This window comes from Pleurodeles waltl, chromosome 3_1 (assembly GCF_031143425.1).
Source record: "Pleurodeles waltl isolate 20211129_DDA chromosome 3_1, aPleWal1.hap1.20221129, whole genome shotgun sequence".
Lineage (NCBI taxonomy): Eukaryota > Metazoa > Chordata > Amphibia > Caudata > Salamandridae > Pleurodeles > Pleurodeles waltl.
The window spans coordinates 166,909,045-166,928,544 of record NC_090440.1 but is presented as its reverse complement, the minus strand read 5'-3'; the positions used below and the strand labels follow the sequence as shown (position 1 = coordinate 166,928,544).

At 43.5% G+C, this 19,500-nt stretch overlaps 1 protein-coding gene and 1 long non-coding RNA gene across 2 annotated transcripts in view; one reads left to right on the top strand and one right to left on the bottom strand.

The window, feature by feature from the left end:
• LOC138283882 (uncharacterized) overlaps positions 1–972 on the bottom strand; it is a 131,739-nt gene extending 130,767 nt beyond the window's left edge. The window contains exon 1 of the long non-coding RNA XR_011201320.1: positions 854–972. This is a non-coding gene — a long non-coding RNA (uncharacterized lncRNA). The remainder of the gene's footprint in view (positions 1–853) is intronic.
• Positions 973–1,035: 63 nt separating this feature from the next.
• Positions 1,036–19,013, top strand: CCNB2 (cyclin B2). The gene is made up of 9 exons (XM_069222078.1): positions 1,036–1,204; positions 2,930–3,052; positions 3,969–4,079; positions 8,926–9,087; positions 10,803–10,961; positions 12,013–12,249; positions 15,058–15,198; positions 16,340–16,450; positions 18,768–19,013. Exons 1-9 carry the CDS (start codon positions 1,181–1,183, stop codon positions 18,882–18,884), a joined length of 1,185 nt encoding a protein of 394 aa, XP_069078179.1. The 5' UTR covers positions 1,036–1,180; the 3' UTR covers positions 18,885–19,013.
• The last annotated feature ends 487 nt before the right edge of the window (positions 19,014–19,500 follow it).

Below are 19,500 nucleotides of genomic sequence, written 5' to 3'. Positions count from 1 at the left end.
CATAAACCTAAATTAAGCATATAGAAAAAAACCTGAGTGCGCAACAGAGTGGAGTGGTAGGTGACATACAACAAAAGACACAGTATACTTAAAAAAGGGCCCCCGACCATCAAGTTGATTCCAGAAAGTGTGGTGTAGTAAAATGAAGTCCAAGAAGTGAGAACAGAGCCAAAAAGAAACAAGTGTACCTCTGTGGTACATAAGAACTGAGAAACCAAGAGCCAACCAGATGAGACGAAGTAACTTCTCAAGCTGAAGGGATGTAAGGAAAGAGAGTCCAAACAAAAAGAAAGTGGGGATAAAGTAAGTAACTGTTATTGAAAAGAGTATATAAAGGGCAAAAAAAGTGTGGGGGGGGGGGGGTCGCATAAAAGTACCTGTGAGTGAATCCTAATAAACAGTAGAGCAGGTATGGTTTTCCGGTGTCCAGAGAAGCAAGTGTCGATTATAACGAGAGTAGCGACACCTTATGTTAGCGAAGAATCCAGGTGTACTGTGTATACCAATATACACTCTATTTGTGCCTACAGGTAGTAGGGCACCAGACCACTTGCACCATTGTTCGATTTAACTATTCACTTAACTTGGACATATTGTGGAGGTGCATTAACGATTACCATTACTACCGTTATCATGCTTCGTTTAACTGTTCATGTCCCCAGCCCTATTGTTTTAACTGTCTCCTATGGTAATTCCTGTATACTTGCATTGATGTAAACGTCCGAGTTCAATTATTATTAATGTAACCCGAAGTAACACATTATTCTGTGTTGTAAAGCACTCTGGTGCCGTCGGGCCATGTAGGCGCTATATAAAATAGCTAATAAATAAATCAAATACATAAATAACAAACCCTCTTGTAACATGTACGCCAGTCTGAAGTCGTCACACACATTATTATCGCGGTCTAGTGTTTGGAAAGGTACCCCATGCCGAGCCTCCCGGTATTATCTCGCGACAAGTTCAGAGCCGCACACCGCCATCTCTGAATGTACGTCACCATGCCTACGGAGCGTGGGTCTCCGAGGTCAATCCAATGAGAACGAAGCATTCTACGAAGCATCGGCCAATGGCAGGAAGCGCCGCGCCATTTAAACATCCAGGGAAACCTAGGCACCTTTAGATTCACCAAGCTTCTGTTGTTTTATTAAATTGTTTTTCGGGAGACAGCTTTATCGAGATGATGCACGCTCGGCGTCCCATCGTGAGTATAGAAATGGAGCGGCTGTTTTCCGTATACCCGTGCGCACTCTATTATCGCTTGCATTCTGTCCCTTTCCGAAGTCTAGTTTGTATGTCGGTCTGTGCTTTCACCCCGTTTCCAGTTACTAGGGATACCCTCACTTGTTACTGTTTCCAGTTGTTTATCATTGGACTACACTTTACCACTTTGATCGTTGGCCCTATTGTTTTCTGGTGCATCGCCTCATTTACTCAAGGCACTCTGCTCAGTAACAAATGCACATTCAGCCACCAACTACCTCTGCTGTATGTAGTCATCGCGGACGTCACTTTACACGTTCCTCTTTCTAACCCTTTCTGTTACTAGGGCACACTTTCCGAGTTGATTTGGCGCCTCGTTCTCCTCATGTAGACACATTTTACCAACTTGCCACTGCGTTGGAACGCAAAACTAGTACCTTAGCCAGTCCACCACCTTCTGTGTTGGCTCCCTTGTCGGAAATCTGCGACAGCTTTGCACACTCTTGGTGCACATGACTATTGTTTTCAATATGCACGACTTGCTCTCTGTAGCAGCTGACTGTAACACTTTGATGGCGTCATACCCTGCGAGACACCAGAGCTAAGGGAGACTCCAAAATAGCACTTTTGGTGCTGGTCTTGAGTGTGATGGCCAAGTGACAATGTTTTCAACGATTGATTCGTGGGTCCAATCTCTCGTGCAAGCACGCCAAAAGAATCTTTGTTCTGGAGAACAGGACTGTTTTGAAGGCTGCTCCGGTATTATGACAAATTGTTTGGACACTCAGCATAGCTGTAAAAGGTTTTCTGGCCCCTTGCCATCTGCCACCCACAATTTTATTATTATCGAAATTGTTGCAATTCCGTACATATATTTTAAACCGGAAATACATTGGTAATCGGACACAAGCCAATGAAAGAGGCAGTGTGCGCAAGGTTGCTTTGTGCCAATGAAATGTGAGGGAGCACGAGCGTAGGTCCCGAAGCTTTGTTAGTACAGCCTGAAGCTAGTTACAGTATGATCAAACTTGTCTCGGTACATAGTGTTCAGAACTTAGATTTACTGTGATAAGAAAAAGCACGGATGTCTTGTCCCTAGTGATTAAGGCGAGCTGTCCAAACGTCAGTTCTTCAGAGTTTCTCACGCCGTTAGTTGTAAGATCGTTTGAATGCCTGATGCAATTGGTCTCCTATTTCCATACTATATTGGAAGTGAAGAGCAGTTTCTAATGTGGTCTCTGGTAAATGTCTGGACATGCTTCCCTGGTTGGACTGCAACTCCTACCACCCTTTTTCCAGAAAGCTGTACAATGTTCGCCTGCTTAACAGGCTTTCTCTTTGACGTCATTTATCCTGTCGGCCTCACTCACTTCGGTTTCTGGGTGCCCTTTCTAGTTGGCCTTCTCCGTCACTTATTTTCCCGGATGGAACGTGTCTTGGTAGTACATCCGTCTTTGTTCCAGGTGGCTTAGTCGTCACCCCCCTCCCCTCTGCCTGGCACTTTTTTTGCCTGCTTGCTCCCATCCTACTATTCTCGCCCCCACCCCCTTCTCCCTCCCCCCTCAGTAAAGGGACCTTGACTATTGTCTTTAGTTTTGTTATAACTACTTAGAGTATATCCGACAAAGTTGGGTGACTCATCATTCAATTGATGACTCGTGACAACCCTAGCTTGTGACAGAATTGAACTTATGTTACTACATTTTGATTATTTTTTTTCCCCTAGTCTTCACTGGAAGCAGAAAATCCTCCAAAAGGTGGGATTGCCAGAACTAAAAAGCTCCCTGGCAAAAGAGCAGTGCTGGGAGAGCTTGGGAATAAAGCTACTGCTGGAGTGCAGCAACCAAAGGTAAGAAAACAGAACCTGACTGCTGCTTATTGTATACATGCTGCCTTCTGTAGTGCCCCTTGCACCCAGATATTTCGGGGATAGTTGAGATGGCTACCCGGTTTCATGTTGGTCTAACCCATCAGCGAGTTTTAAGAGGTAGTGCTCCTTCCATCCCCATACAACCAAATGAGCTGTTCTGGAGCTCTAAAGTTCCACTTATGTTGAGGAGTATGCTTTGTGCGTAGTCTGTGAGGCAGGAATACGTTTTGGTTGACGTTTTCTCGGCTATCTGTGCTACAGTCTACTATTGTCTACGAAGACACCTACTTGGCTGCCCAAAGGGGTACTGTGCTATGACAGTTCACCCACTGATCTCCACCTAAAAGGTGACTTTTAGGATCTTAAGTATTCCTATAATGCTGTAATGACTTATTGAACTCGGTGATTGGGTTGCTGGCAACCCAGCGTTCTGGCACCTTGATAAATTAGTTACCTTGAACACAGCTTATTTCACAAAACACTAAGAGTTCTACACATCCTTGTAGATCAATCTTGGTCATGAAGTAGTCTATATGTACCAACATTACCTACTCTATATCTCGGATATAGTCCAGTTTCAGCCAACAAAACTTTATCTGCATGAGCCATAGTGCAGATTCTGCATGCTTATTCCAAACACAAGGAGAACATGATACTACATTGAACCAATACCTGCTGTCAGGCGTTTGAGGTCACTTTATGCTGGCACATGTACCAAGCTGAATGCATGACAACAGATCAATATGATCATATGATCAGCTCGCTGCTTTTTCTTTTGGTTTGTACTAGTGGATATTAAATGAGCGACTATGAAATGAATTTGTTGCATGTAGTACCTATATGTAGTTGGTGACTCACTACATAAGTGAACTTGATGGAACTATTACTTCCCTAGCATGTCAAAGTACCAGTGAAGGTGCAGCCTGTTGTCAAACCTTCCAATGTTTCGGTGAGGCCGAAGCAGCATGTACCAGTGAAGTCTGTTGTACAGGAACCTCTCCCAACGGTAAGTGTCTGTATTGCACTTACCACTTTAATTGTTGCACATGTGGGCACTTAATTCTGTACCAGTTCAGAGCATGACTAGACCGAAACCAACATTGGAAGAAGGGCAGAGTGTTGAAGGGTTCTGTAGCTCTTAGTACCATCTTGATACTTTAGCTGTCTTACTAATGGTGGGCACAATTGTGAAACTCTTGCCAGGCTGTCAGTGAGACCACCAAGCCAGTCAATCAAACTACTTATATAGTGCAGCTTCTCACCCGAATGAGTATCCAGGCAGCTGTGCTGCTGGGTCAGTCGAAGAGGCAGGTTTTGAGCCCTTCCTGAAGTTGGTCAGTGAGGGTGAAGTGTTGGGACGTTTTATGACTTGACAGCGGGGTAGAAGGAGCATCCTCCGGTGTGATAGTGTTTGATGCGTGGTGTCTGAGTGAGAGTTGGATGAGTGGAGGTTCCCAGGAGGTAGGTGGAAACTCGAGCAGTTCATGTAAGTGGGTTGTGGAGGGCTTCATAGGCATGGGTCAGGAGCTTGGATTGACATGCCGGGTATGTCTTTCAGGTGCTGGGGTGATGTGGCTCCTTTTTGGCAGGTTGAACAGATTTGTTCTTCCAAACAAATATTGTTTTGGTGTGCCACAGAATGTTGTGTGTGTTCAATCCTTAACTTCCCTGTCCAGTAACATACAAATAAAACCGAGAGATGGCTAAAAAAGAGACTGGATTTTTATTGGTAGGCTTGTGCAAGAGACTGGATCACTAATCAATCACTTAGAACGTTGTCGCTTGGCCATCACACAATACCACAAGTGCTGTTCTGAATCGTTTTGGTCTTCTCACAAGTTAGTTGGTAGTGCAGGCATAGAGTGCGTTGCCATCGTCCAGTCTGCTTGTGATGAGGGCCTGTGTCACCAGTTTTCCTGGTGTTGACTGGAAGCCATTTAAAGACTTTGCAGAGCAAGCAGAGGGTGTAGAAGCAGGATGAAGCAACTTCATTGACCCTTGTGTTCAATGGGGAGTTTGTTGTTAAGAATGATGCTGAGGTTGTGGGCATGGTCTTTTGGATTGGGGGTGGGTGAGAGCTTTAATGGCCATCTGGGGTCTCTCCAGGGTGAGATGTCTGCCAAAGATCAGTATTCAATCAGGCTGAGACATTCTTCGTGCAGTTGTGAAAATTGGTCTTTGTTGTGGTGGGGTCCGCTGAGAGGAGGAACTGGGTGTCGTCGGCACAGGAAACTGTTGATTTCATGGGTTATGTTGGTGAGTGGTGTCATGTAGGGCTAAGGGAGGGACTCTTCAGATGGTGGTTGGGTTGTGAGGTGACTGGACGGGGCTGGATTCTCTGGGTGCAACCAGGGAGGAAAAAAATGCCATGTATGTGAGCATGTCTACTGATTCTGATCTGTCTCAGACAGCGGCTGTGTGGTGGAGGCAGTCGAAGGCTGCAGAGGCTGAGCAGGATCAAGGCGGCTGATGCTCCTCTGTCCAGCAGGGAGGAAATGTTGTGGTGATTAGGGTGGTCTTAGTGCTGTGATAGGTAACGAATCCTGATTGTGAGGGGTCCAGTATGTTGTTTATTTCCAGGTGTTCATTGAGTTGGAGGTTGAAGGCCTTCTCCAGGAGTTTGGCCTGGAACAGGAGCAGGATGATGAGATGGTATTCCAGAGTTTGCTGAGGTCAGCCGATGGCTTCTTGAGGAGGGGTCTGACATACCTTTCCATGTGTCGGGGAAAGGTGGCTGTGGCAATGGGGGGGGGTTTAGGATGGTGGCTGGTCGCGTCTCTTTGAAGGTTTGGTCAGTGGGTGCTCCTGAGTAGTGGTGTGCATGAGAGTATTTGTGTTCAGTGCGTTGAGCTGTTCCTGTGGTATGAGGGTGGTCAGTAGCTGTGGTGGACAGGTTGCATGGGAGGTCTGTTGGGTCAAAGTCTCTGTAGATGGTTGCTAGTTTGTGGAAGGGGTTGGTGAGGGTGTTGCAGAGCTCCTGTAAAGGGGCTTGGGAGGAGGGGGTGGTTGAGTTTCTGGTGGGCAGGTGAGAACTCTTTGACACGTTATCTATCTTCTTGCTGACTCAACCCTCAAATAGCAGTGAGGGGCAAGGGTCCTCATTTTAAACTGAGATAAGGGCCATTTTTTTCAAGTTGAGCGTGGCAGCGCACAAGCATTGCTTTTCTGATGTGTTGGTGTGTATCGGGGCTTTTAACCACACCCATCCGTACCACTCGTTCGGTAAATGGTTTGTTTGTCCCTCCTTGGAGAAGTTTTGTTACAGCCTTGGCCACCTCCCCTGTTACATGGCTAATTGCACTTTTGCCGATAAGTTTGACTGCGAGAACCTTTTCCTATGGGTCTCTTCACGCTGGTGCTAATGGCGGCTGTAGCACTGTGAATCGGCTAGCTTGCGTGAAACTGTTACTTCTCGTTTTCAATTTGTGGCAAAAGTCTAGTTAGGAGTTTACAACGCAATAGCTAACTTGAGAAAATGCGTGACCCATTGCAAATGCTTGAGTGCAGTGGTCCTCTAATGGAGGAGCATGTGGAGGCTTGAAAGGACTTGTACTTGATGGACATTGTCAGATGGTGTCCATTTGGTATGTTACCTGGCGCTAGTATAGGTTCATTCCAGCTCGAGGGTTATCCGTCATATAGAATTGTTTTTATGAAGGCTCTGCATTGGAGTTCCACATGAGTGAGTTGGCAGGCTGGTGGGTGAAGGACTAGATGGTTATACAATCAGTCATTATCTGACATTGTTTAATTTTGCTATTGCATTTTAACACTTCTATGTTGATAGAAACGTAATGCAGTGATAATTGGGTATGTGGGGAACTTGCACATTTCCCAAACTGTTCCAGATTACATTATGATTGGTGACCGTGACTGTATTATAACATCTTCTAGTGATTTCAAATTCACTTTGCACATAAGTCCAGGATTAATGAAATAGTCCTAAATCAATTGTGACCAAAATTGGTACATTTCGTAGGCGTGCCTTTCAGCAGTTTTAGCTATCCATAGCCTGCCTGACCTATATTTTACTTTGAGAGGTTTGGTGCATTGAGAACTCCTGGAACTCTTCCAATAGAGGCTAAAAGTGGGTTCAGCTGCCCTTTGTCAGTTTACTGTCACTGAAGCTGGAGCTGCAATTCTTCAATGGTGTCAAACATCGGTAGCCACTGGGATCTGTGATTGGAATCTGTTTCTAGAAATGTTTTTTTCTCTCAAGAATGAGAATGCTGGTTCCACTTGCAATGTTACGCACTGAATTTCATCTGTAAGCCTTTCCTCAAAAGAATTAGTTACATTCTTCCATACAGGCGCGTATTCTGTTACAAAGGTACCTTGATTTGATTTCGTTAATTGAAATATTGCTTTCTAAACCTGCTGAGGTGGTGCGCAGGGATTAAGTTGGTTTCCATTCGGTCTATAAATGCCTTCAGTATATAGCTTGATCCCTGTGGTAAGGTGTTGCTTTGCAGTATGAACACAATCTGGTAGAGCCGGGTTCGGACCTTGCACATCTGTACACAGTGCTCGTTATGATCAATTTCATGTGCTATTACAACTGTAGTTTCCAGGAATGTCCGGTTATTAGACTTCAGACTTTTTTTTTCTCTTGCTTAAAAGTTAATTCATGGCCCCCTATAACAATAATACAAGCAATGCAGAAGTGAAAAATTACGGACTGCTTTAGGCTTTGTTGCTTCATGTGTGCGTCACAAATCATCACTTTAATAACACTTTAATACAATTTTCTGTTGCTCTCTTGCTCTGTGGTGTAGCAAGGGAGTCATGGTCCATAATACAAGAGTATTGCCCTCATCCGATGATGGTGTAGTTTAAAAAAAAAAAAAAAAAAAAACACACACATTGGGATTGAGTGGGGCCCTCTTATCCCCTTTAACTCGGTGCCCCTGCTGCACTATTGATAACTAAATCCGTATTGTTGCTCCAAACTGGGAATATTTTTCAGCTGCTGTGTTTCTACTCGATAAGTGGTCTGTGGTGAGGCTGAAAGGAATGCGGGCAGTCTTGATGGTTTTGCAAGGAGACTAATTGAAATGGCATGCCTTCGGCCTCTTGCAGAGTTCAAGAAGTGAGGAGGAGGCCCTGATGTGTTTGGATGTCATTCCAGGATTTGACGGCTTGGTAGGAGAATGGTCAACCTCCCATTCTGCTTCCATTGATGCGTTGTGTGCACACAAATGAGGGTGAGCGAAGTTGTCTGGTGGAAGTGAAGCTGGTGGCTAACATGTGGATCCTGTGTCTCATGACTTGAATTCATGTTTGAACTCACAGCGCTTCTGGGTGGGTAGCCAGTGGAGCCCCCTAAGTAGTACTATAGGTTTGATGCAAGAGGTCTGAGACTAGTCTGGCAGTGGTGTATTGGGCGGTGTGAAGAATCTTGGGGAGGGTTGGGGTGGCAGCGTAGTGTTACCAGGCCTGTGATGTCTTGTGGGAGCCATTTAGAGATTATGCAATATGCGGAGGAGGTGACACTTGTCACCTAGGCCTTCATGGTGAGGTTGGTTTCCAAGATGACACTAGATCCCTAGCATGGTCAGTGTAATCGGAGTTCGACAGACCACCAAGTTGAGTCCTGAGGTGAGTAATGAGGCAGTTTTTCTTTCATCCAATTGGCCACGCTGAGGTTGGATGTGTCTCTAATGGTGACTGAGAGGGTGGGAAAATGAGTTGAGTGCCATCAGTTAGGAGATGATGTTGATTTCATGGTATCATAAGTTAGCCAGGTGTATCTTAAAGTGTGTGGCTGAGTGATCACTGTGGGATTCCAATTGAGGTCCTTGGGTTCTGATGTAAACCGCTTGCACATGACTAGTGTCCTTTCTTCCCCATAGGTTCTCTGCGCTTCCTCAAACGATGTTTCCATGGATGAGGACCAGTTGTGTCAAGCCTTCTCTGATGCCTTGATAAATGTGGAGAATATTGATGAGGATGATAATCCTCAGCAGTGTTGCAGTTACGTCAAGGAAATATTTGTTTATCTCCGGCACCTGGAGGTATGTAAATGAAACCCATTGAGCTATAGCCAGTAGCATTCTGCGTTAGTATTGTAGGGGTAAAGTTATTAGTTGACTGGTAGAATATTGAGTTTCCAGATGTTACTGCCTCTGGCCCTTTCCAGGTCCTTTTGTTTTAACCCACTACTTATCATCTGAAAGTGGTGGTGAGGCAGATTGTGTGTTTATACTTCTGGAGGCTGGATTGGTTTGCAAATAGTAATTCAGTTTTGCTAAGCAGAACCATATGACAGTAGGGGGGCAATTTGTGGCATGAACCTGTCATTAATTATGCTATGCCTCTTCAATTACAGGGGAAATCTAGCCCTTCAATTGTAGGGCAAATCCCTACTGGCTTTTTTTTTTTAAATTACTTTTTTTCTTTGTAGGTAATTATTAGATATTGCAGCTTGATACTCCAGTCCTAACACCACTTCAAAAATGGATGTTCTACCACATAACCTGCTTGTTAGAAGCATCTAAATTAAACCAGGGCGAATGTGTTAAAGCCTTTCCTTTGCCAAGTGACATAAATGGCAAAGCTTTATAACACCTATAATGGCTTCCCAAACTGATCTATCCTGATTTATAGAAATACATTAATCAATGCCTCATCACTGACTTTGGTTCCAGTATTGGTAAAGTGGGGATCCACAGAAGTCAAAAGGTTGGGAACTACTACTCGAATTCATTTTATGAGTCTGGGGCTTAATCTAGTGTATATCCTTCTTGGGACAATGTACCTTGGGTGGCATGGGTAGCTTTCAAAACCAAAAAATGCTGCAACCGTCAGCTGACTATCTCGCCATGCTTTCTTTCCAGCTCTGGTGTCAACAGTATCACCCCTGTAGTACAAAGATTTCAGCTTTGAGCGCACCCTTTCAAAAGTACAGGGGGTGGGGGAGAGGGAGGGTTGTAATTTACTCTTGCACTTGAGGTTTTGGTTCATTGTGGTGTTGCATCCCTGATGGAAAGCTATGTAGTATTATGCAGAGTGAAACTGTTTTTCAGATCACTCTTCCTTTAAGGGGGAATTGATTACAATTGTATTTCTGTTCAAATTCACATGCCCGGCTCATGAGGATATACTCATGTGCCTCCTTTGAGTGATGCTAAACAATCTCATTTGATCTGACAGCCAGAAGTTGTTAAAGGTAACCAAATTCTGTCCCACGGCCAGCGGATGGACACCATATGGAAGTCTTTGCTACTGCATATGCGATTTGAAACTACTGGAAACTTGTTTTCTTCATTTTCAATTTGTCAGACTTTGGCTTTTGTGCTAAATTGTGGGATCTAGTGTCAAGAAACCCTGTTTGGGTGTACATTGATCGCAGTAAATATTTTAAATGACTTTTATGGGTCTTAAAGATGGACTTTGTCACTCTGTGCTCATCGAGACACCTAGCTGACATTCCCAATGTTGTAGCCAATTGGCTGGGTGGTCTTGTTTTTTTTTTTTTTGTTCAACTTTGCCCATGTGGCCAGTCTACACGTGGCAAGGCACTCTAGTGCAGACTTAAATTTCTTAGGCTTGCCCTTCTTATGGAAGAATGGTAGCCATTTTTTTCATATTTGTAAAGAGGCCATGGTAGTCTACTTTATTGTAGCTACTGAAGCTTCAGTATGACGCCCATTCGATTTTTATCTCATTCGGTATGTAAAGGTTTTTAATTGACTTCTGCATTAAACCTGTTTCTTACGTAATGTTCCAGGTGCAACAGCCTGTGTTTCCAAGGTACCTTGATGGCCGGGAAATTAATGGGCGCATGCGTGCTATCCTGATTGACTGGCTTGTTCAAGTGCATTCCAAGTTCCAGCTTCTTCAGGAAACACTATACATGTGTGTCGCATTAATTGATCGCTTTCTACAAGTAAGTCTGCAGTGCATTTCACATAACTGTTCTTTAGCACCTCAAGTCTGCACAGTTTGGAGAGACTTGATGTAACAGGTACCTGTGGTTCTATGACATCTAATCCATGTTCTTTAGCTTTGCATCCATTGTTCATTCTGAAACCATACCATGGTGTTGTTGGACGTGGAACCAAAGTTCATCTAGAATACAGGTGAACAAATTGGTTGTGTGCCATCATCCTTTCTGGATTAGTCCTACTTCAACACCTTTTTATTCCAGGCTTCCAGCTAGGCTGTGAGAACTAGGAATGTGATCGTGCCTATTGCATATCAAAGTTAAAACTGTTTTGCAATGCACTAAACGTGTGAGCCTCCTGGAGTAAAGGTAGGGGCAAGGGGACCACAGTTTGAAGGTGATACGGTGCTGGGTATGATGCTAGATTTGCAGCAGCCTTTAGGGCTTTTCTTGATAAAGTGAGGAGCTAGGATCTGATACTAGACTAAGTAAATTAGTGTTTTGTTTTTTGTGCAGTTCTGCAAAGCTAGTTGGCTACCGGTTCATTCACCATGAATGAATGTACACTTAGAGCGCCCATCTACTCATATGCGTCTTGGTGCTGGTAACTGGGTAATTGTTCATGCTTGACTCTGCTTAAGTAAATGCCATGTCTGAGTTTCTCACATGGAGCTAATCACCTTCCTTCTGATGGGAGCACTTCAGGTGCCACCCTTCAACATGAGGGCAGTTGTTACAAACCTCAAACCGTACATTATTGCACTTTCTTTTCCAGTATAAGACAGTCACGACTTTAGCCTGCAAATGATGTGTGTAGTGAGTTTTTGTGGCACTCTGAGCTGTAGCTGCATGATGGTTTATTGCTTCTGTGCTGCCCTTGCACAGACTAGTGTTTGTAGTTTTAGTTTTTGCAGCTTGATATGGGAAAGGAAGATTAGCCTTAAAGGGAGTGTGTTCATTACATCAGTAGAATGGTTCCGTTATGGGAGTGGCTTGTCTTAGATCTGCAAGTTTTTGTACTTGAGCATGTCCTCTTCCTGGTATTACCTTTCAGATTCAGCCAGTTTCCAGAAACAAACTTCAGCTGGTGGGAGTGGCTTCCCTACTCTTGGCATCAAAGTACGAAGAAATCTTTGTTCCTGAAGCTGGGGATTTTGTGTATATGACGGACAATGCTTATTCCAAAGCTCAGATCCTGGAAATGGAGATGCTCATATTACGAGAGCTAAACTTCAGTCTGGGGCGACCACTTCCAATCCACTTCTTGCGAAGAGCATCCAAAGCAAGCAAGGTAAAGTGTAAAATTGTTACAGCTTTCCTGTTGCCATTGTAGTTCAGTTTAACGACGGTAACGGTTCTCCACCCTCGCCCCCACCAAATGCTGGTTGGAGGTAATCGACTCACTTTGGTCACCAGCCTGGTGTTTTTTCAAATGTAGGCATCGCAAGCTAGTCACTGTCGTCCTTTAGTCTGTTTCGATATTATAATTGATGCGTTGATGACTTGCTTCTTGTTACCCACAGCTTATAGCATGGGTCAAGCAATGGCGCTCTTGCATTGAGTGACTGCATGCACTCCTGTGCTATGGTCTGCATATATTTTGAAATCTAGGTGTGATTAAACTATCTCTTCAGATTGTACTAATGCAAAGCTTCTTGTAACTTAGTTCCAGTACAAATTCTGTTTTATTAAAGTCTTTTGTTGCAAGCATATGACTGTTTTTATTCTAGTGACCCATCTTCAAACTTACATGCATACTTCCCCCTTCAATGTAGAGCTCAGGTTTTAGAAAATTCTTGAATGACAAATTGAGGGACAAATTTGAGAGATTTTCATATTGATGTTACACAACCTTCAGCCCTCCATTTCGCCCCCCCCCCCCCCCCCCAGGCCCTGTACCCGAGAACTGCCTGTCGGTGACGGCTGAGTCTCTAATCCACTTGCCTTATTCTTGAACCATGTGGGAGACTTTCTTTCAATGTTTTGTTGCCTAGGATCGCTGTGCTCTAAGACACTGCTCTGTTTGCTATTTTCAGTCATTTGAACTGATAATTCATTATGTTAATACTAACTGAGCAAAACCTGGAACACTAAGCAAAAAAAATTCAAACCGAGTGGGAAGAATGATTCCTTTGTCGGTGTTCTATTTCCCATCTGTATGGGATCCGTGTATCTTAAATGGCTACATGCTTCACCTAGCTTATGTGCAGGTCACTCCATCTTTAACTTCATCACCTAATTTGTGGACCATGATGCTATTAAGGTGAGCTCGTCATGCTTGTCACTGAAACAAACCTTGGTTGTGACTTTCCTTGCTTTTGGTTTGCTGATTACCAGGGGATAGATTTAATTGGCAAAGCACATATACACTTGCTAGTTCATTTGCTAAACCAGATTTTCTCAATGTCCAGTCCTGTATTGTGCTTGACAGAGCTGTGCTCAGATGTATGCCTTTCAATGAATGGCTTTTATTCCTCCTAAAACATGTTACCTTATCAAGGCTTTAACTACTCCAGTTGCATTTCACCAAGTAGGAAGTCTCCTTCTCTGATTTAGTCTTTTACATGTGATCATAGGTTAAGTCTCATAGCAAACAATCCCCAACATGAGCCTGTGTTCAATGTATACTGACTTCGACACTGTAGTGTCCAGGGAGCGGGATTCCATGACAATGGCTTATAAAGTTAGTATTGCAGGGTATGACTGGAGGGTGCTACAGCAGTGGTTGTAAGTGACTTGAATCCATTTTCTTGTCGGATGGGTAGGGAAAGGGGGCTGGTAGCGTGATGGCTCAGTGTTGAGGGAGAAACCAATGTGCTGGAGTCTAGGGTACAGTCCACGATTGTCTAAATGTTAGTAGTTAAAGTATATACACAAAGCGAAATTGAATAATTCAATAGTATCTAAATGTGGAGAAATTTAAACTGGAGCTAGGTATCCTAAGCTTGATTCGTGGGAATAGTGCACGTACTGCAAAGAGAAATATGGATGCTTGGTGGGCTCGAAGCACTAGCTTGCTGTAACCGAGGATGCAGTACGAGCAAAAACGTCAGTATGTGGTTTGGAAATAAACCGAAAAGCTGTAACCTTCCTGTTCGTTTTGGTTTGTGAACTAAAGGGAATATTTTTTAAAAATGTATGTACTTATGATCTAGGTTCTGTAGTTTTGTATATTTGAGATTCACATCGTAGACATTGCTCGAGCATGGGTTCTTATAGTGGTTCAGTTTGGGTCAAAAGAAGACTAAATGTTAAGAACTGCTGTTCTGGAGGGCCGGGCTTCTAACTTACCACCCTGTTAACGTGCTAGGATTTTTTTTTTTTAATACAGTTAACTCGGTTATATCCATACCTTTGATGGTGGAGCAGTTATAATCTGGCAAACTATACCCAGGGCATTTGAAACTGCGCCCATCCGTGAATCCTGAGGCGTGACCAGCAGGAATACTCCGCTAGTGTTAAAATGCTACTTACAGGGGGAGGCTAGTGCAACATCGGTCGCCACTGAAAGGTTAAGTAGCTATTGGGGACAGAGTGCGGGTGGAGAAGATGCTACTCTTCAGTGTGTAGTTGAAACCACCATGATGTCCAGGTGGCTGCTGGCCAGGGCGATGGTTTCCCTTGAGCTAATGGATTCATTGAAGGATCCACCTTTCGGGTAATTAACCGCTGATTTATTTGAAGCATTGTTTGCAGATATTAAAACGTGGTGTAAAGAATAGTAACAGGATTTAGTTCTGTTTCATTTCAGTTAACCATTCAACCATAAACAATGAAAATTAAACGCATGCAGTAAAAACAGAATAAAACGCAGTAAATTCATCTGAGCCCGCAACTCGCTGAACAAAACTGGCCGGGATCTCGTTATCACAGGTTAAACCGTAGGATAACCTCACGGGATTAACAATTTGCAAATGCATGGGTGCAGGTATACATGTGTTAAACCAGCAAGTCTTGGTAGCACGCTAAGTAGATAATTGTAGAGTTATGACCAAGGTAAAGTGCGTTTAATTTTTTGTTGGATGGGTCACTCAGTCCAGTGTTTGGAGCTTCCTCGTATGATGCACACGTTTTGTAACCTGACCTACTTCGCCTTCAGGCTGATGCTGTACAACACATGCTGGCAAAATACCTGATGGAGCTCGTGCTGATAGACTATGACATGGCTCACTTCCGCCCTTCAGAGATAGCTGCAGCATCTTTGTGTCTAGCTCAGAAAATTTTGGGACGTGGCAGCTGGGTGAGTTTTAAACGTTATGAAAATGGCTGTGTGAATCTATGCATGAATTTAAAATTTCTGGTGTTCTTTACAGAAGCTACATTTTGGTGGCCTTTGTTGGCATGGTCTGTCTTGTGTAGTAATCCAACTCCACTTTCTTTGTGGCTGTGAAGTTGTGTTCTCTTTTCCTCCTTTTTGGCTTGTACAGGTTTCTCCATGGTTCAGCCAAGACTAACTCCTACGGGACCTGGTTCCTGCACAAGCAAGATACTCGGGGGTGGGGGAGGGAGGTGGTCTCGAGGTGTGAAACGGCTTTTTCAGAGGGGTCTTTTGCAGTCACCTGCTAATACTGTTCATCCTATTGTCGGTCTCGGGTCTTTGCCCTGTAAATAAACACATTGACCTCACGTTTTGCCTTGGATGTTGAATAAGGGAATGGGGGAGATGGTCCTTATGTACATCTTTAGAAGCTTTGTCACAGGATATACTGTAATCTTACTGTGGCGGAGCCGATCCAGTGTTCGTTACAGCCCTAATATGCTGCTCAGTATTTGAGACCTCGTCTATGCCTCGATCTCCAGTTTCAACTTTTTGCCACACCCTCCTCTCCTAAAGACTGTTTATTTGAGGCCTTGCTGGCCACATCCTAAGATATAAATTGTTGCTTGTACAGCATGGGGTGTTTAGTGTTTGCCTGGAGGGTTGTCTCTTCTTCTCCCCCCCCCCCCCCCCCCCCCCCCCCTCCTTCAGACTTCCTTCCCGCTTCTCTCCACTGACCAAGCCAGTGGCTCACTGCCTAAAGCTTTCTTTCTGGCGTAATTTGGATTTCAAGTACTGGTTTTTGGATTGGTCTCCTAGATGCAAGTTGCTGCTGATGATTATTTTATATATAATATATATATTTTTTCCTCCTTCGCATTCTTAGTCCTAAAAGTCAAATGTTTAGGTTTTGACAAGACTCTGAAGAGTCTTCCCTCTACACCAACCGAGCTATTATCTAGCTTCTAATTGAGCTAATGGGACCATAATTATGGCTACTCGGCATCTTGTAAAGCTGCTGCTTTGTTGCATAATTGCATTCGCTCTAGATGGTACCCAGCGTACATATTTAATGACCATTACTGCACTGAGTGTAAATTATGCTTTTCTTTTCCTTTCTAAGGATCCTACTACACAGTATTACACTGGGTATGCAGAGGACAACTTGGTGCTGGTCATGAAACACATGGCAAAGAATGTAGTTCGAGTGAATAACAACCTTACAAAACATGTTGTAAGTATTTAGTCATATGGGCCCCCAGTATTGGTTGGTTAAATGTTCCTGGTAATGCAAGATGCGATACTGTACTGGCAGCTTACTTGTTACAGTATGCGTCAGTCGAAGAGCTAAACAGAACTTGATGCAACTTCAGGTTTTTGTATAAACTTTTTGCTTTATACTCTTCTGATGGAAGATTTCTTATGTTCTGACATCTGACAAAGTCATAACGTATTGGATTATTTTATAGTGCTTGCCAAGTGTTTGTTTTGTTTAAAGCATTTTTATTGACCAGGAGTCTCGGTAGCATATAGTGTCTCCTGGCTGAGGTTGTTTGTAGCATTGTCATGTATTTGTGTTCTTAGAACACTTTTCAGGCATCATACAGGTGTGAGATTTGGTTAGCAAGCCGTATACACAATCGGATTTGTTGCCTTGGTCTTGAAAAGCCAGGGCTTTATGGCTGTTATGTATTAGCAATTGTTCTGTCTCTTACAGTTTATTCTAGATTAGTGAGTAAATGTTCTGGGGAAACGGTTAACTCATATGTAGGTTTTATGCATGGCATTAGCGGCAGTGGGGTCAGTAATTGGAGACTGTTGCAGCTTATCAGTAAGGAAATATTTTAACCAAGTGGGTAATATACCTTGTATTACAAGTGCTGTGTCTATAGTCTTTGGGCTAGTAGGCCAGCTCATTACTAGTAGTTACGCAGTCACCCAATGGTTGCTAGGTCCGAAGTTTGTCCCAAATGGAGATTAATGCAGAGTCTGAGCTTCTCTGACGGACCACATTCTAACAGCTTGTTTTGTTAAAGCATATTTACTACAATGAAGTAACCTAAAATAAGGGTCTATTATCCATTGGTCTAATGAGCTGGGACAGCCGTTTTTTCCGCCTTTTCTTTTGTGAGGATAAATTTGTTCATATTGTTGGGAATTCACTAGTCTATTGGGGAGCAGTCTTGTTCACTGGTATGGCAGCTGAGGCATCAGGTAGACTTTATTCAGCAATGTTAGAGCAGGCATGGATCTGTTGGAGAAGCAGCCATCACAAACTTGGACCATGAAACAGTTGCGACATTGTCATTAATAGTGACTTTATTTAAGTAGTCCTTATTGAAAGCAGTATTCTAGACAATGTGATTAAATCGTTATTTAAAACAAGTTCTGCTGGCCCATGTCCTGGCCCTTTTGAGGGAAATTGCTGGAAATGTGTGGTGCTCTTTAGCAAATTTTTTTACAGAGGTTGAATTGCTACATTTTTGTCTACCTGTGCCTTTTGTACAACAAACTATACAAATCATTGAAACAGTGAGCGACATTACCTTTTTAACTTTAAGGGGGTAGAAAGCCTGGAGGGGAATAAATTAAAGGAAATTGAATTCTACACTTAACTACACCAATCTAAACATTTTTAATTGTATGCTGAAGCCCTACAACTGGTACAATCTAAATGCAGCAAGCTGTAACCATATGCAGAACTTTTCACGTGCTTTTGTCATACAGAGGAAAAAGGAATAAGGTCTGCAGGTGGAGGAATTTAATTGGCTGCGCATCCGGTTTGGATGACAAATATTTATTTTTGGAAATTAAGTGAACGGGTGGAAAATCGTTTTCATCTTGTTTTTTTGGCTGATAGAAAATGGATGTAAGCTGGACCAATGGGTTTCAAGGCAGAATGCACTTTAGAAGTTTCTACTTCTCCATAGTTAAGGTTGATTCTTTCTTCCATAATCGATGACTCCATCCTTTTTGGCTTATTGTGGTGTGTGAAACCTCCATAAGATTTTCAGGTCTTGCTGTCTTAGGCCCAACCTTTCACTTAGCACCCCAAGGTCCTTGGTTTGGATGGAAAAGATAGGTAAACTTGTAAGGCATCTAGAGGATGATACTCCTAAAACTGAGTTAAGCTTCCCAGAGATAATGGTACATCAAACCTTATGGGTTAAAGCTGCCCCGATACTTGAAGTAGTAGCAGGCAGAGTCCTGATAAGGCAATATCCTGCTGAGGGCCTGCACATGGCTCTTGATTTAATTGAATAGACCATCAAGCCTTTAAGCTTGTGGAGACGTTGCTGAAGTAGCTGGATGGAGAAGTTAACAGATCCGTGCAGACCAGATTGTTAGGCTTGAGTACATGTATCACAGCACAGTCTTGTGCCAGTTGCAGCGAGCTGCAGTCTCAATACATAGCACAAATATTTTCCTGCAAAATCTGTCCCCATGGAATAATACCAAATTCCTCAATTTTCCAAAGCTAATTCAATGAGACCTTTTGTTAAGCTCCTGAAAGTTTACTGTTACCACCTTCTTTTATTTTGAATCTCCAGGCGACAAAGAACAAATATGCAGCAAGTAAACTCATGAAAATCAGCACAATCCCGCAGCTGAGGTCTCAACTGGTTGAGAACCTGTACACCTCATTGATGGAAGGAGAAGGCTGCTAGGAGTACAGTTTCTGCTACTTGCACTTTTACATTGATGCTGCTTATGTACATAAATTGTAATTTTATCCTAATTGTTTCATAATGTGTATTGTAAATGTAGAAATAAAGTAATGTTTTTTTTAAAAAAAAGTACTTTATAATTTGGTGTGGATTTATTTTTAATTTTCTTCCCTTACCCCTTTGCTCTACCTGGTTATCTCTTGCTGTAATTTAACAATCAACTTGGTGAATATTGGGTATCTTCACAAAAGGTGTACACTTGCCTTTGACCCTGCTTCTGCAGGCAGGTTGCTCCCCGCTCCGCCATCCACGCCACCTCCACTCCATTTTTTTTTTTTTTTGTTCTCCTGTTTTCCCCGCTGCTGTATCCCCTGCGGCCCCTCCCGCCGCCTCCTCAGCATCCTTGGTTGCTTGTTTTCCCCTGCTACTGCGGCCCTCCCTCCTCACCATCCTTGGTTGCCGGTTTCCCTGCTGCTGCGGCCCCTCCTGCCTCCTCCATCCGTCCTTGGTTGCCTGTTTCCCTGCCGCTGCGGACCCTCCCCAGCTGCCACTCCCACCCTCCACTCTTATGGCAGCTGCGGCGCAGTAACAGGGAGCAACCTTTGACCCTGCCTCT

What these genes read in the sequence shown, in the direction of transcription:
- CCNB2 (XM_069222078.1), top strand. Translation starts at nt 1,181, where the DNA reads ATGATGCACGCTCGGCGTCCCATC. An exon ending in TACAGGAACCTCTCCCAACG is followed by an intron (nt 4,080 to 8,925) that starts GTAAGTGTCTGT and finishes TCTTCCCCATAG; the next exon opens with GTTCTCTGCGCTTCCTCAAA. An exon ending in TTTTGGGACGTGGCAGCTGG is followed by an intron (nt 15,199 to 16,339) that starts GTGAGTTTTAAA and finishes TTCCTTTCTAAG; the next exon opens with GATCCTACTACACAGTATTA.